The sequence below is a fragment of the Trichosurus vulpecula genome, chromosome 4, assembly GCF_011100635.1.
Source record: "Trichosurus vulpecula isolate mTriVul1 chromosome 4, mTriVul1.pri, whole genome shotgun sequence".
NCBI lineage: Eukaryota > Metazoa > Chordata > Mammalia > Diprotodontia > Phalangeridae > Trichosurus > Trichosurus vulpecula.
The window spans coordinates 19,994,021-20,013,482 of record NC_050576.1 but is presented as its reverse complement, the minus strand read 5'-3'; the positions used below and the strand labels follow the sequence as shown (position 1 = coordinate 20,013,482).

Sequence of the window (19,462 nt, the reverse complement as noted above, 5' to 3'; positions counted from 1 at the left end):
CTCTACAAAATGAATATTTTAGTAGTTTGATTGGTATGGAACTTAATAAGTCAATAATTTTAGGCAGAATTGTTATTTTTATTATATTGATTTGGCTTACACATGAGCAACTAATATTTTCCCAAATGTTTAGATCTAATTTTACTTGTGTGAAAAGTGTTTTGTAGTGTGCGTTCATAGAGTTCCTGTGTTTGTATTTGAAAGTAGGCTTCCAACTAGTTTGCGATCTCTCTTTCTATCTCGTCCTGTTGGTCTTTGTTGGTAGTTTGTGTGTGTATATACATATATACATGTGTGTATGTTTATATGTGTGTATATACACACACATACATATATATTTATACTATGCATGTGTATAATCTTGATGAGCTATTTAGGTTTATTGTGTATCCTGCAACTTTGCTAAAGTTGTTAATTATTTCTAATAGTTTTTTTCAGTTATTCCTTAGAATTCTTTAAGTATGCTATTATATCATCTGCAGAGTCAAAATTTTGTTCCCTCATTGCCTCTTTGAATTCCTTAATTTCTTTTTCTCCTTTTATTGCCAATAACATTTCTAGTATAATATTGAATAAAAATGGTGATAATGGGCATCCCTTTTCACCCCTAATCGTTTCGTGAAGGATTTTAGCTTATCCTTATTATAGATTATGTTTTTTGATGGTTTCAGATAAATACCACTTATCATTTTAAGGAAAACTTTCTTTATTCCTGTACTTTTTAATGTTTTCTTTAACAGGAATGGGCGTCGGATTTTGTCAAAAGCTTTTTCTACATCTATTGAGATAATTACATGATTTCTGTTGGTTTTGTTATTGATGTGGTCAATATCTGGCAACTTTCCTAACCTTGAATCAGCCCTACCTTTCTGGTATAGATCTCACCTGCTCCTACTGTGTGAATTTTGTGATATATTGCTGTAATATCCTTGTTAGTATTTTATCTAAAGATTTTGCATTAATGTTCATTAAGGAAATTGACCTATAACTTTCTTTCTCTGTTTTAGCTCTTCTTGGTTTAGGTATCAACACCAAATTTGTGTCACAAAAAGAATTTGGTAAGACTCTTTTTTTTTTTTACCTATTTTCCCAATTATTTTCTATGGTAGTAGAATTAATTGTTCCTTGGTAGAATTCACTTGAAAATTCATCTGGACCTGGAGATTTTTTCTTAGGGAGTCCATTGATTTTTCAATTATTTTTTGTCTAAAATGGAATTATTTAAGAATTTTCTTTGATCTTTTAATCTAGGCAATTTATATGTTTGTAACTATGCATTTCACTGGGATTTTCAGATTTATTGGCAGACATTTGGGCAAAATAGCTCATAATTATTCCTTTAATTTCATTATCTTTGATGGTAAAATCACCCTTTTTATTTTGATATCAGTAATTTGATTTTCTTCTTTCTTTTTAAATCAAACAACCGATGTTTTGTCTATTTCCTTTTTCTTTTTCATAAAACCAGCTCTTAGTTTTATTTATTCATGTTCTTACTTTCAATTTTCTTAATTTATCCTTTGATTTTCAGTATCTTCAGTTTGTTCTTATTTGGAGATTTTAAATTTATTTTTTTGTCCAGCTTTTTTTAGTTGCATATTCAATTCATTGACCTTCTCTTCCTCTGCTTTACTGATGTAAGCAATTAAAGATATAAATTTTCCCCTAAGTCCTGCTTTGGTTTCATCCCATAGATTTTGCTATGTTGCCTCATTATCATCATTTTATTTGTTGAAATTAATGATTGTTTCTATGATTTGTTCTTTGATCCACTCATACTTCAGGAATAGATTGTTTAGTTTCCAATTGATTTTAATCTATCTTTCTATTATCCTTTAATAAATGAATTTTTTATTGCATTCACATTCTGAAAGGGAAGCATTTAATATTTCTACATTTCTCCATTTGATTCTGAAGTTTTTATGCCCTAATATGTGGACAATTTTTGTGTAGATGCCATGTATAGCAGTGAAAAATGTATATTGTTTTCTATCTGCATTCAGTTTTCTCCAGAGATCTATTATACCTAACTTGTCTAAAATTCTATTCACCTCACTAACTTTTTTCTTGGTTAGATATTTCTAGTTCTGAGAGGGTAATGTTGAAGTCCTCTACTACTATAGTTTTACTGTCTATTTTATCCTCATTTAAATTCTCCTTGTAAAAAAAGTAGATGCTGTACCATTTGGCACATACATTTTTAGTATTGATAATCATTTTCTATGGTACCTTTTAGCAATATGTAGTCTCCTTCCTTGTCTCATTTAATTCAATTTATTTTTTGCTTTTGCTTTGTCTGAAATCCTGATTGTTACTCCTGCTGTTTTTTAAAACTTCAGCTGGAACATAATATATTCTGCTTCAGCCTTTTACATTTACTGTGTGTGTGTGTGTGTGTGTATGTGTGTGTGTGTCTATGCTTCAAATGTGTTGCTTATAAATAACATTTTGTAGGATTCTGGTTTGTAATCCATTTTGCTATCTGCTTCCGTTTTATGGGAGAGTTAATCCTATTCACATTCACAGTTATGTTTGCTAACTGTATATTTTCCTTCGTCCTATTTTCCCCCTGTTTATACTTTTCTCTCTCTCCCCTTTCACTCTTTCCCTCCTCAACAGTGTTTTGATTCTGCCCACTGCCTTCCTCAATGTGACCCCTTTCTATCAGTATCCCTTTTTCTTGTCACCTTCCCCTCCACCTTCCCTATATGGTAAGATAGATTTCTATACCCAACTGAGTGTGTATTTTATTCCCTCTTTGAGCCAAATCAGATGAGAGTAAGTTTCAAACAATGCTCTTCCCTCCCTTCTCTCCCTCCGCTATAATCAATCTTTTGCACTTTTTCATGTGATATAACTTGCCCCATTCTGCATCTCTATTCACTCTTCTCCCAGTGCAATCTTCTTTTTTATCCATTAAGTTTTTTTTATATCATCCTATAAGTCTAGTTATATCCACACTCTCTGTCTATATATACTCCTAACTGCTCTGATAGAGATACCATTCTTAACAGTTGAAAGTATCATCTGCCTATGTAGGGATGTAAACAGTTTAACCTTATTGAATGAAATGTTCTTTTTTTCCTTTCTTGTCTACCTTTTTATGCTTTTCTTGAAACTTGTATTTAAAAATCAATTTTTCTGTTTTACTCTGGTCTTTTCATCAGGAATATTTGGAAGTCCCCTCTTTCCCTGAATGTCCAATTTTTCTTTTGAAAGATTATGCCCAGTTTTGCTCAGTAGTTGATTCTTTGTTGTCATACAAGCACCTTTGCCTTCCAGAATATCATATTCCAAGTCCTATGATCCTTCAATGCAGAAGCTGCTAAATCCTGTGTAATCCTGACTGTGACTCCTTGATAATTGAATTGTTTCTGCCCTTCTCAGCATTTTGACATTGTTGTCCTGTTTTGAGTTTGATTTTCCCCGTTGCCACTGTAGCTATCTATGGCCAGACTTTTTTTTTAAATTTTTGCTTTTTTAGCCTATATTGTGATTATTTAAAGTGGAACTCTACTCCTGGGGCACAGGTGACATGGTCCCAAGCTCCTTGTGCTAGAGGCCTGTTGCACTGGAGCTTGGGGGAGGAGGACTGTCAGCAGTTGCACTGGAAGTGTCTACCTTATTAATACCTGTTGACCAGACTTTAGGGGCTTGCAGCTCACCTGTTACATCCTGGGTACAGGCCTCAAAGCTTGCCTGCAGTACCACTAGCCTGCTGAGCTGTGCTGGGGCTAGAACCTCCCACTGGCTTGCCCTTACAGTATTCCCATTTGACCTAAGTGAGAAAGGTCTATCCTGCAGTCCTTCTAATTTATCTTGGTCTGGAAAGATGTTTGGACCATTCCTTTTGTGGATTTTGTCACACCAGAATTTGATTTGTTGCTTGATTTAAAGTTATTTCCAGGGAAACTGGGGGAGAGGTTATGAAACTTTCTGCCTTTTTCCACCATCTTGGTTCCACCCCTGAGAGCTCCAATTGCTTTTGGGTTGGGAGGCTTACTGTGAGTACTTTTCTCACCAAACCCATGCAGCTAGGTAGGATCTGTGTTTTACAGGTGAGAAAACTGAAGCTCAGAGACCATGGGTGAATTGCCCAGAGTCACAGGACTAATAAATGATGGAACTGGCCCATGAATCCTGGCCCCTGACCAAAATCTGTCAGTCTTTGCTACACCATGCCACTGCACAGCTGTGTGCATGCACTCCCATTTCCAACTGTGCCCCCACCAGTACTACACACTGAAAAGAACTGGCATGGGTGCCAGCTTTTTAGAAAGTGATTTCGAGACCAAGGGATTTTTCTATCATCTGACCAGGATGTGTGTTTGTGCCTTAGTGTGCTAGAATCATAAAAAGTTTCTATTGAACTTGTATCTATATTTGTTTGTATTCAATTCTTTCTCTTCCTCCTTCTGCTCTTTCTCTTTTTTCCTTCCTTTTCTCTCTCCTCCTTCTTCACTTTCTCTCTTTCAAATCTTCCCCTCCTCTTCCACCTCCTTTCCTTTTTCTTTCTTTTCCTTATCCTTATTATCATTCTCATTATTTTCATTTCTCCTCTCCTAAAGGCCTATCTACATACCTCTTGGTAGCTGCTGATATTTCTTCTTCTGGCAGGAGTGGAGCTGGTTGTAAAATGGAGAATAAGGATAGCAAGCATTTGAATATTGTACCTACCATGTAGCAAACGCCATGATAAGGTTTCCCTAATAGAATTTCATTTGATCCTCACAACAAGCCTCTGAGATAAAACCTATTATTATCCCCATTTTCTGGTTGAGGAAGCTGAAGTAAAGAGAGATTTTGTGACTTTCCCTGCATCACACAGCTAGTGTGTGAGATCACATTTGAGCTCGGGGTTTCTGACTCCAAGTCTCATGCTCCAGCCATGTGCCGTGTAGTTGCCTGGATGACCTTCCTTATTTTCTTTTTTAGAGGCTTTGGATGTAGGAGCTTGGACTTTGCTATCTTCTGAGTGTGTGCTTTGATCTTCCCTGTCACCATAATAGCTTTCTATAGTCAGAGTCTTTTTTCCTGTTCTTTGCTCATTTCCCTAGACTATTACTTGACTTTTAACTGTTTCTTAAAATGGGACTCCGCTTCCAGGGTGGAGGGCACACTGTCCCTAGCTTCGGGGGTTTTGTGCCGCTGTTTTCAGAGATACTTCTGGGGACCTGTAAGTTTTCAGTTCTTCCAAAGTGGTATGAACTAAGGAAAGGTGTTTACTTCTCTCCTGGCCTGTGCTTTGGTCTGAAAGTGACCACAAGCACCCCTTTTGGCCCTGGAACTGTGAGAAGGGTTCCCTCTCTACTGCTGCCACAAACTCTGCTATGCTAGTGCTCCTCCTCAACCTAGGATGGCCACCCAGGACTAGGATCTGATCCTAGTGTGGGTAAAGGAAGAGTCCTGCCTCAGTGTTAACAAAGAGACCCCTATAATCTCCCTCTGACCTACTGTTTGACCCCCTTACCATTTGTGGGCTGGGAGCCCTGGAAGTAGACACTGTGACTGTGGCCATGACTGAAGCCACTTCTACTAATTCAGTCACTGCCAAGGCCTGCTCTTGGCCTACTGGGGCCAGTCTGTGCTGGAGTCACCTGTGGTGGACTGTGCTCCACTCCCACCCCGGCATGACAGACCCTTCCTGCTGACCTTCTAAGCTGTCCCTGATGTCTGTGGGCAGAAAGGTCTGGAAACTGCCACAGGGGCCAGAAATTCAGTTGCCCCAAGATCTGCTTTGGCTTTGCTGGGTCCTGGTCTGTGCTGCACTGCACTGTACTCCTCTCTCAGCCTGGTACAACAGACCTTTCCTGCTTACCTTGTAAGTTGTCTTGGTCTGGAAATGTTTCACTCCATCTTTTTATGGGTTCTGCTGCTCTAGAATGTGTTTAGAGTCATTTTTAAAGGTATTTGGAGGGCTTTGGAGGAGAGCTCTGGCCAGTCCCTGCCTTTACTCCACCATCTTGGCTCTGCCCTGCTTGACAACCTACCTTTAGTTCTAGATTCATCCCTCACCTATTTCATGCTCTTAAAATAGATCCCTAAATCAAAAGAGTAGGATTCATATGCCCAGGCTCCATGGTTGTTGGGCCAAATTCTTTCATCTCTTTTGGTTTCAGTTTCTTTATCTGGGAAATGTAGATAATACCTGTGATAGCTATCTCATGGCACTGCTTGGAGAGGGGAAGCCTTGAAGTACCATATACACCTAAGCAGTAGTTTTATTGCCATTTCTTAGAATTATTCTTTTCCTATGTAGGGTACATATTCTACAACAATTGATTCATTCTTTTAATAAAAAGACAACCAATCGTATTGAAATGCTTTACAATTTGTCAATTGCTTTTCTCATAATCCTGTGAGGTAGGTAGGTAGTGCCAATAATATTGTATCCATTTTCCCAATGAAGGTACTGAGACTTAGAGAAATGACTTGTTTCCAGGTAAACTTGGCTGACGAATTCAGGATGCGGATTTCAAATAGAGGTTTAGTAATATTGAGCTATGCATGGCATGATGACACAATCTTGAAGTGGGAACAGAACTCCAATGGTGTCAAACTCAAAAAGAAATGTACCCATTAAACCGTATGTAGGGATCGCTGAGGGCTACATATTCACTAACGTTATCTGTGTTCTAATGTATTTTTTATTTATTTTGTTAAGTATGTCTAAATTGCATTTAATCTGAATTTATCGTACTCAGAAGTGACTTAGGCAGCAAGGCTGCCCACATGTTTAACTATTGCACATATTCCCAAAGGTGGTTGTATTTTGATTGTGGATATAAAATTGATAATTTAACTTATTTTTATAGTATTGTGAATATACAGGCAATAATTCTGGAGAGAGTTAGGGTAGATAGAGTGTCTTAATGTTATGGATAAGATAAGTGAGGTGCAGAGATATAAATTCATAGGAATGAAATATCAGGGCCAAGACTTACTCTCAGTCAAAGGAGGTTCTAATGAAAAGGATATTTGACTTGGAGACAGAAAGAGCAGTGTTCAAATTCAGCCTCAGATTCCTAATAGCCGTGTGACTGGAACAAATCAATTAACCTCTCTTTACCTGTGTTTCCACCTTATACAATCGAGGGGTTAAACTCAATGAGCCCTGTGGTCCCTTCCAGTTCTAAATAAAAAATAGTGAGCTTTCCATTACCAAGCTCTTTAAATCCAAGGATGATCATCGAAGGAAGATATTTACATTACGAGGCAGATGGAACATTTTAACACACTTATTCCCCAAACTCTGCACTTTGGGGGGTGGTAAACACAAAATGCACACTTTCTGTGTTATCTGCATTACCTTGGACAGCTCCTTCAGGTAAGCATCAATAAAGTCCCGGGTCTCCTCTGGGTTTAGGTCTTCCTTATGTTGTTTGATCACACCTTTTACAAAAGACCCTAGCTTCCTCCATTCTCTAAAGTATTTCTGATGAGGTCCTGGCAGGAATTTCATTATCGAAGGAAACATATTGAAGAGCTAAATATAAAAGAGGACAGGGAGGAGGGATGAGTGTTAGTTCCTCTTAAGCTGCCCCATCTCTTCATCTTCCTCACTACAGGTCAGGCCAGAGTTCCTGACATTTTTATATCATGGAATTTGCCCTAATTCTGTGTCTAACCACTCCTGAAACCCACCCTCCCTGTACCCACTGTCTATCCTGACATACCCTTGTTCTCCCAGCACTCAGGCTGGAATCCAGCCATCTTTGTTTCATACACCAGCCCCTTGGCCATGTCCTGGTGTGCTAAATAACTCTTTGAAGATGTCACCAGATTCTTTCTAGGGAAACTGATAGCACTTGGGACCTTAAATAAGCCCCGGTTAGCTCCAAAGAATTCCCTTCTGTTGAATTTACATTTTGTTCCTCTTAGGGAAATGATACCTAATGTTATTCATTTTCCCTCATTTTCTTCCAAAGCTAGACTCCTGAGGAGTCAAGTGAAATCATGAGCCAGATACAGTCAGATTCAGGAAGACCCGAGTTAGAATTCAGTCTCAGACCCTTATTAGCTGTGGGAGAAATCATCAATTTATCTCAGCCTCAGTTTCCTTATCTGTAAAATGAGGGTAATAATAGCAGCTTTCTCAAAGGGTCATCATGAGGATCTAAAGAAATCAGTCAATAAACAAGTATTTAATAAGCACTTACTATGTGCCAGGCACTGTCATAAGGGCTAACTAAACATAGGAAGGGTAAAAAATGCCAGTCGCTGTCTTCAAATATTGTAATGGGAGAGATACCAGTACATGCAAAATATAAGCAGAGTGGCTGAAAGGCAATCTCAGAGGGGAAGGTGCTAGCAGCTGGAGGGACTGAGAAAGACATCCTGCAGTAGAAGGTGAAATTGAGCTGATTCATGAAGGAAGCCAAGCGGTAGAGGTGGGAAGGGAGAACATTTCTGGCATGAGGGACAGCTAGTGCAAAGGCACTGAGGTGGGAGCTAAAAGCTGTTTAGAAACCTTAAATGTAAGCACTTGAATCCATGTCTCTCTGATTGTGTCTCTTCTTTCTATCTGTCTCTCTCATCCTGTTTGTCTGTCTGTGTCTTTTGTCTTTGTCTCTGAACCTCCCTCCCTTCCTCCTTCCCACCCTTTTCCCTCTTCTTTCCTCTCCCCTCCCTTCCCCTCTAGTGGTGAGGATAAAATTCATGGTTTCCCTTAAACTTTTCTCAAGAGACAGCTTTTACATGAAGACTTTCCTGGTCCTCATGCCTTCTAATGCAGCCAATACCAAAACTTTTCTCATTGTATTTATTTATTTGCACATACACTCACTTGAGGGCATGTTATCTACTCTGACAGAATATTAACCACCCAAGGTCAGGTGCTGTCATTTTTGTCACTGTATCCTCATCTCCTAGCACAGTACTTGGGACACAGTAAGTGCTTAATAGATGTTTGTAAATTTATCTTGGTAAAGATCTTAGAAAAACTTTCAAACTGTATAGAAATTTGTTTCCCATTATTTGGAGGTCACAGTGTTCTGGAAAAACATTGCGTACCCCAGGAATGTTCTTCCATGTCAATGTTTATAAAAATCTTGTTTTTTCCTCTCCCCTTTTGAATCCTTTTTACTGCCCAGAGGAAGTCACTCACAAGCTAACTCAGCTCCTGCCAATCTCTCACAGCCATGCTTCTTTTCATGTTTCTTTTCCCATGGAGGAAGTACAGAGTCAAATAGAGGCTGAGCCATTCCCTACCTAAGAAGAGATGGTCTTTTACCTGACACTCCCATCTGGCTTCAAGCACCATGACATCATCCAAACTCTTCAACAGCTGCCGAAACTGAGAATCATGATAGTCAAAGCGATGTCCAAAAGTAATGGAGCAGATGATGTTAGAAACCGCATTGTTGATCTGAAAGTGGGGGTCAAAGGGCTGTCCTGTTGACCAGAAGAGAAAGGGAACAGGCTTCTCTTTATTTCACTCATGTTCTTTGAAGAAAACCAGCAGAGCGTTCTGCCTTTTTCTTCTCAACATTTTTTTCCTCACCTCCCCACCCCCACACCTGCCAGCACACATCTGCTTTCTTATTATTGTCCCTAACCAGCTACTGCTTAGATAGGTGTGAGAAAAAGAAAAGAACATACTTACTTTTTAATGATTAGTCAAGACTTGGGATTTCATTGACGCATTTTATTTCAACATAGGTTACCTATGGCTTTGGGCAAGTTATTTATCTGATTTTGCTTCCATGTATTATACATCAGTAAAATGAGGGGCTTGGATTAGTTGACCTCTGAGAGCCCTTCTGGCCTCGATCCATGATTCTATATGTGATATATCATGTGCATGGGTTCACAAAGGTGTGCCCATCCATGTAATGGGAATGGGGGCACACATGCATGTGTCAAAAAAATGTGCGCATATACCCATGACTACATACACCTGTGGGCTACTTGTGCACATGTGATAAGTAGAGCTGAAATGATGACTGGAGATACTGGGATGAAAAAAAGATATGAGGAGATGAATAAGGAAAGCAACCAGTAGAAGGTAAGTGTGTAAAGAAATAGATCTAGGGCCAGGGAGACCCAAACTACCTCAGACATTTACTTGCTGGGTGACCTTAGTTCTAGTGCCTTCCCACTGTTGATTATTTCACTTCCTCCTGTTGAGATTGTGTTTGTACATAGCTGTTTGCATGTTGTCTCCCCCCTTAGACTAGGAGCTCCTTGAGGACAGGGGCTTTCTTTATATACATAGGATTTAGCACAGTGCCTAGAATATAGTAGGCACATGGTATATACATATTGATTGACTGAGTAAACTTGGGCAAGTCACTTAACTGCTCTACTCAGTTGTTTCCTCTGCAGAATGGAAGGGAAGGTTGGATTGATGTTCATTCTTACCTCAAATCTATGATAATAAGAGGAAACAATGGAGGAGGAGAAGAAAGGGTGAGTGGAGGAGGAAGGGAGGAAGAAGAGATGGAAAAAGAAGAAGCAAGGAAAGAGGAGGAAGAAGAGAAGAATAAATGTTTGCGTTAACAATGTCGCAAAAGAAATATAACTTGTATAGACTCATGAACTTGGATCAATGCGATATCATCCACGTTCTGATGACACCTGCTACCCACCTCCTGACAGACAGGTGATGGAGTTAGGTTACACAGTGCGATATATGTTTCCAGGCATGGCCAATGTGAGAATTTATTTTGCTTGACTATATGCATTTGTTACTAGGGTTTGGTTTTTTTCCAGTGAGAGGAAGAAATAGATGAAAAGAAAATAAATGATTAATTAAAAAAAACAAAATTAAAAAACTGAAGTTAGCAGTATGTATGCATATGTATGTGCACGTGTGTGTGTGTTTATTCTAAGGAGTAGAAAGGAGAACAAGGCAAAAGAGAAAAGAAGATGGCAAGGAATGAGAGAGAAAGTACCTAGAAAAGGAAATAGGTGATTCAGTAAGTAGATAAGAAGAAGGATGATTAGGAAGAAAAAAGAGTTGGAGAAGTCAGCAGGAGAGAATAGAGGCAGAGGCCTGTGTACATGCATGTGTGTAGGGAGTTCCTGGAGCGAACAGCCAAGGCAGGACTCCATGTGTGGCACTTGAAGAACTGACACATGTAGGGTCTATGTGTTGATGGCAGAAAATAATGATAATGACATTCAAGAGGATGAACCATCAAGGGCTCCTTTCTTTTCTTACTGCCTCATATACACCCAGAGGACAATGTGGGGTCTTTATAGACCTTCCCAGGAGTTGGAGGCAGGGGCATTTTGTCTATCTCTTGTCCACGGATATCGTCTCTTTTCCTGATCCTCCCATCCACAGTTACAGATTCTTTTTAATGATCCTTTGGCAAGAGGACAATCAGAAGCAATTGAAAATATCAGGGCCTGACCAGAGCTCACCTTTTTCTTCCCTTATAGCCTCAGTGAGATACCTGGCCTCCTCCCGGATCCGGTCTTCCAGGGTCTTCTTTCCCAAACCAAAGTTTCTTAGTGTCATTAGGGCAAATCTTCTTTGCTGTCTCCACTCTTGGCCACTAGACATTACTAAGCCTAAATAATAATAAAACATTTTATATAAATATTTCAAAAGATCTGTAATTTTACTGATGTGATTATTCCTTCTATCAGCAATGGAATTTAATTGAACAGGCACTTTAAAAAAAACACCTACTATGTGCCAAACACTGCACTGGGCATACAAATAGTAAGGGCTCTAGTTCTTGCTCCCAAGGAACTCACACACAATTGGGGAGAAAGCACTTAATGTTTGACTGTAGGGCATATGGAAATACCTAGAAATCCTAAAGACAAAGGGAGATGTCAAGGCTCAGAGGTTCTGAGGGTCTATAATTAGACCATGTATCTTGGTGTACATAAATATGAGCTTCTGCTTTCCTCAGTCAGAGATTAGTGGCTGCTGGCTGAGTTCCTGCTTTGGAGAAGACAGCTATGGGTGGGGGAGGAGCCCAAATCCTCATTTGGATGGCCAGATCTACTTTCATTGCTCTAAGTCATCTCATGTGACCTTTGTTGACTTTATCAGTGTCATGGTCCAGGCAGGACAGTAATGCCCTTGACCCATGTGTGCTGGATACACCACAACAAGGCTCATTGTCCCCTCTTTGATTGCTGTTATCTGGAACTGATAAGGCCCCTGCACCTTGCTAACAGTGTAATATTAAACAGTCAACCCCATTTATCTCTACCCAAAAATGGGGGGTAGAAGATGGACCTTGAGATACTCCTTTCCCAAGAAGTGTCTTGCTATGAAGAACTTGAGAACTGAGGCCCACACCAGGTAAGGGACTAACCCAAGGTCACACAAGTAAAACATGGCAGAGATGAGATTCAAACTGAGACCCTGAGTCTCTAGAGTCTGTGATAATTCTATTTCTTCTTGCTCTCTCATAAGAGTATGCTTTCTACTCTAAGACTGGCTTCTTATGTACATCCCACAAAGCCCCTACTTTTAGACACGGAAGGCCTTTTGGAGTGACATAGTCACCACAGTCCTTTAGGCAGCCCATGCCTGGGGGGGGGTGGGGGCCCCAGACTGAGATGTCTTCACCTTCCTGACTCAAAGGCAGAATGTCTCCTTGTTGACCTGGTTTGTGAATGGTTGGTTTTCTCATGTCATGAGAGTCCTGTTTCACTGCCATATTAGAAAAGATCAAATAACAAGAGTGAAAAGATGCTAAAAACGGTGATACTCTTGACAAACAAAAAAGGAAAGAAGCAGAAAGATGTGTCTGGGCCAAGAGAACCATGGGAACTCACAGTGGTTGGAGATTTTATATCATACCCTCTGATAGATATGTTCACCCAAATAACCTGCAGCAATTCATAATTTACTGTTAAGATAAAAATAGAGAAGAGGAGCTAGCAGAAAGTCAGCAGAAACATATTGATGTTGTCATGTGGAAGAGAGATTCGCTTCTTCTGCTTGGTCCAAAGGGCAAAAGTAGGAACAATCAGTGAAAGACATAATGAGGAGAACTGAAGCTGGAGGGAAGGACAAAGTTCTGACCAGTTAGAATTGCCCTAGAGTGTCATGGGCTTCTTTGAAAGATGTTGGGTTCCCCTTTCATAGAGATCTTCAAGTAGAGTCTGGGTTACCATTTGTTTGGAATGTTTAGACGGGATTCCAATTCAGATCCAGGCAGTCTTGGGCAGCTAGTAAGGTTCCTTATGCCTCTGAGATCCCATGATTCTCTCAAATGTCAAAGTATGCACCCTGAGTTCTTTCACTCATTCATTCACCAAACTGTTTTTAGGGAATGAAGGTGTGCTACGTCTTGCATTAAGTGATGATAGAGATATAGGCCATGTTAGACTGAGCTCTAATTGAATTTAAATTTCCATCTTGTTGGGATGGTAAGTCAGAAACTCCTCCATAAATGCATAAATGTCAGTCAACCAACCTTTATTATTATGTATTGGGCACTGTGCTAAGCACTAGTATGGATCATTATTATGAATTAATAAATAAGTTCAAGATTTGTACAAAATTCCTTGATATCAGACACAGGAGAATCTATTATTGTCAAGGAAAAGCTTCATGAAGAAGTTAAGTATGTGAATTGGTTCTTAAACAATTTCACTAGGCTAAGAGGGAGAAAGGAGAATATTCCAAATGAAGGGCATAGCGTGGAGTACAGGCATGGTTCATAAGCTAGAACTTTGGTCTTGGAGTTAAGATGACCCAGGTTTAAATTGTGACTCTGATATTCATAAGCTTTCAGTTTCAGTGACCTCATCTGTAAACTGGGGGTGAGGGTTTGGACTGGATGGCCTCTAAGCTGTAAATCTGTGATTCTGTGATTCCGCTCAGGTTGGGGAGATGGGTTTGGGAAATAGTGCCTAAGCTTGTTTGGCTAATGTGTGTGGACACAAACATGATATGTGACAGAAAAGGATTGGCTGAGGGGCCATCAATGATGTGGTAAAGAATCACAGACCCTAGAATGTCCTAACTGAAAGGATCCAGTGTGACTGTACCTAATGCCAATTGTGCGCTTACTATGCCTAGCCAATCCTTCTACTCCACCCTTAATGACTCCCTATCAAAGTTTTTTCAGTGTCTTTTCCAAGCCTTTGTCTTCTCTCCTCCACTCCCAAGCCAAACTTAGGGCAAATGTCTAAGCCTCCTATTTTTAGAAGATGTTCTTTCATGGGTTTTAGTTCCATGCCTTCATTCCTTAAGTCCTTGTAGCATTAATACTCCCCCTCTCCTCTCAATAATGGAATAGGTATCTCTAATCCATGATCCTTTCTTCATCTTTGTTCCCATGTACTCACATCACCCTGCTTCTCTGTATACAAATATGAGACTGATACCTAAACCAGAAAGAGTAAAAACAGAAAAAAGAAATTATGGACCCATTTCATTGATGAATATGGATGCAAAAATCCTAAATAAAATTCTAACTAAAAGAACACATCAATGCAGGAATGGTTTAACATAAGGAATTATGTGAATAATAAAAATAAAAAAAATCATATGATTATATCAACAGATGCAGATAATATTCTTGATAAAGTACAACACTCATTTCTATTAAAATATTTGATGTATTGGTATAGATGGATTTTTCCTTAAATTGATAAAAAAGTATTTATTTAAAACCATCAGCAAGCATTGTCTGGAATGGGGATGAGCTATAGGGTGTTCCTAAAGTCTAGACATGTAGGCAAAAATGCATGTTTTCCAGAAATGAAATAATTGAAGTTTTCAACAACATTTTATTTAATTGGAATATTAACAAATATCATCTTCATTATGATCTTCTTCATTTGTGATGCAAAGGTTGATGCGCTTTGCAAGATTCATGTGAACTCAATGCAATAACTCAGTAACTCCACATTGCCATCAATTTTAGCATATTCACTCTTGGCATGTGAATATGAAATCATATGATGTTATTTGAATGTGAAGATGGTATTTGTTAATATTAATAATCGTTAATAATATCTCAAGCAATTTACCAAGATAAGGTCAAAATGGATACATGATCTAGGTATAAACAGAGATTTTTCAAGATAGAACATGAAAGCTATTACTTATCAGACTTAGGGATAGGTAAACAATTTATGAATAAACAAGAGATAAAGAGCAAAGTTAGATCAAAATGGACAATTTTGATTACACTAAATTAAAGAGTTTAGCAAAAGTAAAACAAACGTAGCCAAGATAAAAAAGGAAAGCAAAAAATTGGGACAAAAAATTATAGACATTGAACAGATAAAGGTCTCATATCTAAAATGTAGAAACAACTTTGTAAAATCTAAAAGAATATTAATCATTCCCCAATGAATAAATGGTCAAAGGATGTGAACAGATAGTTTTTCAATGAAGAAATCAAAACAAGTTATAGTCATAGGAAAAAATTCTGTAAATCATTATTGACTGAGAAATGCAGATTAAAACAACCTTGAGATATCATTATACACCTACCATATTGGCTAAAATTATTGAAGGGGAGGATGACCATTGTTGGAGGGAATGTGGAAAAAACTGAGACACTAACTCATCATTAGTGGATTTGTGAACCGATCCAACGATATTTGAGAGCCATGTGTAATTATGCCCAAAGACTTACTGAACTATGTATATCCTTTGACCCAGTAATACCACTGCTAGGTCTATTTTGAAAGATGATTATGGGAAAAGGAAAAGAACTTATATGTTCTGTTTGTGGTGGCAAAGAATTGGAAATTGCAGGAAAACCCATCAATGAGCTGAAGAAGTTGTAGTACATGATTGTGATGGAATATTACTATGCTATACGGAATGATGAGCTCAATGATATTGCAAAACCATGGAAGGACTTGCAAGAAATAATGAAGAGTGAAATGAGCAGAACCAAGAAAAGTATACAGTAAGAGCAATATTATTTTAAGAATGACTTTGAGTAAATAAGTTATTTTGTTTCCTATAAATACCTAAATTAACTATAAAGTCCATATGGAGAAAGACACAATCCTCTTTTTATTGTACTGTGTTATAGAAATGTGTGTTTGATTTCACAAATTAAAAATAAAATAAATTTTAAAAATTTAAAGCAAAACCAAAGAAACAAACAAAAAAAGACTTTGACCTGGGGCTTTGATTTCACTGAATTCCTCCAAATGCAGGTGGCTCTACTGGCACCTGCACCATCATGTGTGTCAAAGGGCCTAATAGCACAAACATAAACCCGTAGAGGTTGAGAGCTAGAAGAGATCCCTGAGGTCTTCCAGTCCAACTTGTACCCAGATAATAACACCAGCAAAACATGCTGAACAGCTTTAGCTTGAAGACCTCTAATGAGGGGTAACTACCACCTCTGAAGGAAAACCATTTCAGTTTTGGACATTTCCACTCATTAGGAAGTTTTTTCCAACATCAAGCCAAATCATACCCCTCTTTAACTCTCACCCTTTGCTACTGGTTCTGGGACCAAGGAGGACAAGTTAATGTCTCTTCTACTAACAGGCCTTCAAATACCTGAAGAGAGTCGTCATGCCTCTCTTCACCCCCCAACTGAGTTAAACACATCAAGTTCCCTCAACCGATGCTCCTCTGGGATGAATTTGAACTTCACCATCTTTGTTACCTTCTCTGGCCTCCCCTTCAATCCTATTCCTCTCCCCCTACTCTCAGATATGAAGGAAGAAAACTTCAAAAGGTATTTTTTCTGTCATATTTCTTCTGGCCACGAGACTACTATAATAGGTTGAGGCCTTCAGGAGTGATGAAGTACAGGAGTAAAAGATATTTTTCAAAGAATCCTGGAAATGAAAAGTATTTATCATAATTCATAGAACTCACCAAGTGTTTTAAAGACATATAAGTGGATAGGAAATTGGGGACGATCGATAAACACCTGGTCTTGGTTGATCAGGACCTCCTTGATCAGCGGCAATCCAGTTATCATCATAAAGGTAAGGTTGCCCCCATGGGTGCAGAAAATATTTCCATATTTCTTGGCAAGCTGAAAAAGAGTTAGTTTGAATTGCAAATTTCCATTGCCTTTCAGGATATTTTAGTCTATACTGTCATCAGATGACATGCTAGCAATGTTAAACATCAATTCTAATGGAGTCCACGCAATTCAACCTGATCCAATTCCCCTGAGTTCAATTCAGCTCACCCCAACACTGAATCATCCAACTACATCCCAAGTCCTGTGCTAGGAGCCATGCTGACAGTCACAAATACCAAACAATTCTTTACCTCAAGGAACTGATTTTGGAAGGAAATGATCTGTGCATATGTAAGTAAATACAAAATATATACATAGGAAATTTTAAGTGAATTCATCAGACGCTAGCACCTGGAAGGAATCAGGATGACTTCCTGTAGGAGATGGCTCCTTGAAGCTTAGATTTGATGGAAACTGGGAATTCTAAAAGATTCAAGGGAGGAGCAAATATATTCCAGGCTCTGAAGTGGCTGCTCAGGGCAGCATGCTGGGTTAGGAATATATGACAAAGAACAACTGAGAGTTTAATATGTGGGAAAGACTTAGAGGTCAATACTTGAACCATTGGTAAGTTCATTGGAATGGGTAGAATGTAATCTCCCAGAGGGCAGGGCCAGTTTTATTTTTGTTTTCTCAATATCCAGCACCTAGCATAGTACCTGGCACCTAGCAGGTACTTTTGAAATTATTGTTAATTGGTTATTAATTGCTTCGGTCTTTCCTGCATGGACACCCATCAAAGCCCTTTCAAAACTCAGCAGATGGTCTTTGAGCTTCTCTGAACTTAGCAAGGCTTCTCCTCAGGTCACAGACACTCTTAGAGTCTGTCACCACACTCTTCTCTGAAGCCATTACAGTTTGCTAGGGACTGAGAATGCTGGTCTCCTGCTTCAAAGACCTCAGAGAGCAAAGGACCACAAGTTAATACCATATGATGAGTATTTTCAGGAGCCAGGGATATTTAGACTTCAAAAAGAAAAAAAAATGAGGTGAGGGATGGGATATGACATGGGCTTAAGACTTGAAATCTATTAAGATCCGAGTTCAGATCCTACCTTTGACCCCTTCCTGGAACCTGTCACTGAACTTTGCCAATATTTAGTTTCTGCATATGTAGTAGCTATCTCAAAGAGATGTACTGAGGATCCAATGGGATAATGTATGCAATGTTCTCTACAAATGTGCAAGGACTATCTCAATCTCACTTGGGTGGCAGCATGAGATAGTGAGTAGAGACCCAGCGTCAGCATCATAAAGACCTGAGTTCAAGTCCCACCCCTGAACCATTCCAGCTGTTTGACTCTCAGTAGGGCACTTGACCTTTGAATGCCACAGGTAGGAGGTCTCCAGTGGATTTCTCCTGCCTCTGTGCTTGTCCCTCTGCTCTCTAACATTTTATCAATGACTTAAATAAAGGCACAGATAGGGTACTTATCTGATTTGCTGTCAACACTTAGTTGAGAAGGGTAACTGTAGATGAGGTCAATCAAAAAATTTCAATGGGCAAAAAGGTGAAATTCAAAAGGCACAAATTTAAAGTCTCACACTAAGATACAACAGCCAAATTCACATGTACACTTGTTCTGAAAAAAATCTGGGTCTTGACAATTTGGTTTTCTTTTCTTTGTATTTCCATAACTACATTTCATTACAATGAGTGTCCTTTATAATCCTATTTCTTTGCATTTAAAACCATGATTCTGAGGGAGTGTCCATTGATTTCACCAAAATGGCTGCCAGCGGGGTCCAGGACAGAAAAAAACAACAATTGAAATAGTCCTTATACAGAGGTTGAGTAAACTGTGCCTACTATGAGACAGCAACGTGATATAATAGGCAAAAAACCATCATTCTTAGTGTTTGGCGAACTTAATTTAAAGTAACTCTGTTGGGATGTTGGCAGTATGATATTATCACCGAAAATTGACTGATAAGGCCAGTGAACATCAGAGACCTGATGTGGCTTTTCCAAACTGTTACAATCAGAGTAATGGACCATGTAACATTTCCAGTGTGTATTTGTGTGTGTGTGTGTGTGTGTGTGTGTGTGTGTGTGTGTGTGTGTTTGTGTGTGGTAGTGGTGGTGGTGGTGGTGGTGGTTGTCGTCATCATCCCTTTGTTAGTCTGTTGAATCCCATGGGTGCCTTTTGGGAAGAAAGTTTTTAGATGCATAAAATAAAATACACAGGACTATAAAGGAATCAAAGTACGTTAAAATGCAGTGATGAGAAAATGATTTTAACTAAAATTCAGTGGCCCCAGTTGAGTACCTCTGATTCTAGAATTTGAAGGGACCTCAGAGGCTGCCTGTGCAATTTCTACCAGCTAGTCTATTAATGGACATTTATTAAGTGCTTATGTGCCAGGTGTTGAGCGCTGAAGATACAAAAGACAGTCTCTCAGGGAGCTCAGCTATCCCTTTATAGATATTTTATAATAACAATAAATAGCTGACACTTATATACTGCTTACTGTGTGCCAGTCACTGTGCAGAGTACTTTACAATCATGATCTCATTGGTTCTGAAT

General features: G+C 38.9%; 1 protein-coding gene across 1 annotated transcript in view; it reads right to left on the bottom strand.

The window, feature by feature from the left end:
- The window catches only part of LOC118846143 (cytochrome P450 2J2-like), a 34,728-nt gene that overhangs the window by 14,593 nt on the left and 673 nt on the right, over positions 1 to 19,462 (bottom strand). Inside the window, exons 2-5 of the mRNA XM_036754383.1 lie at positions 16,781 to 16,943; positions 11,371 to 11,520; positions 9,233 to 9,393; positions 7,310 to 7,486 (exon numbers count right to left, since the gene is read on the bottom strand). Coding sequence (XP_036610278.1) covers positions 7,310 to 7,486; positions 9,233 to 9,393; positions 11,371 to 11,520; positions 16,781 to 16,943 — 651 coding nt within the window. The remainder of the gene's footprint in view (positions 1 to 7,309; positions 7,487 to 9,232; positions 9,394 to 11,370; positions 11,521 to 16,780; positions 16,944 to 19,462) is intronic.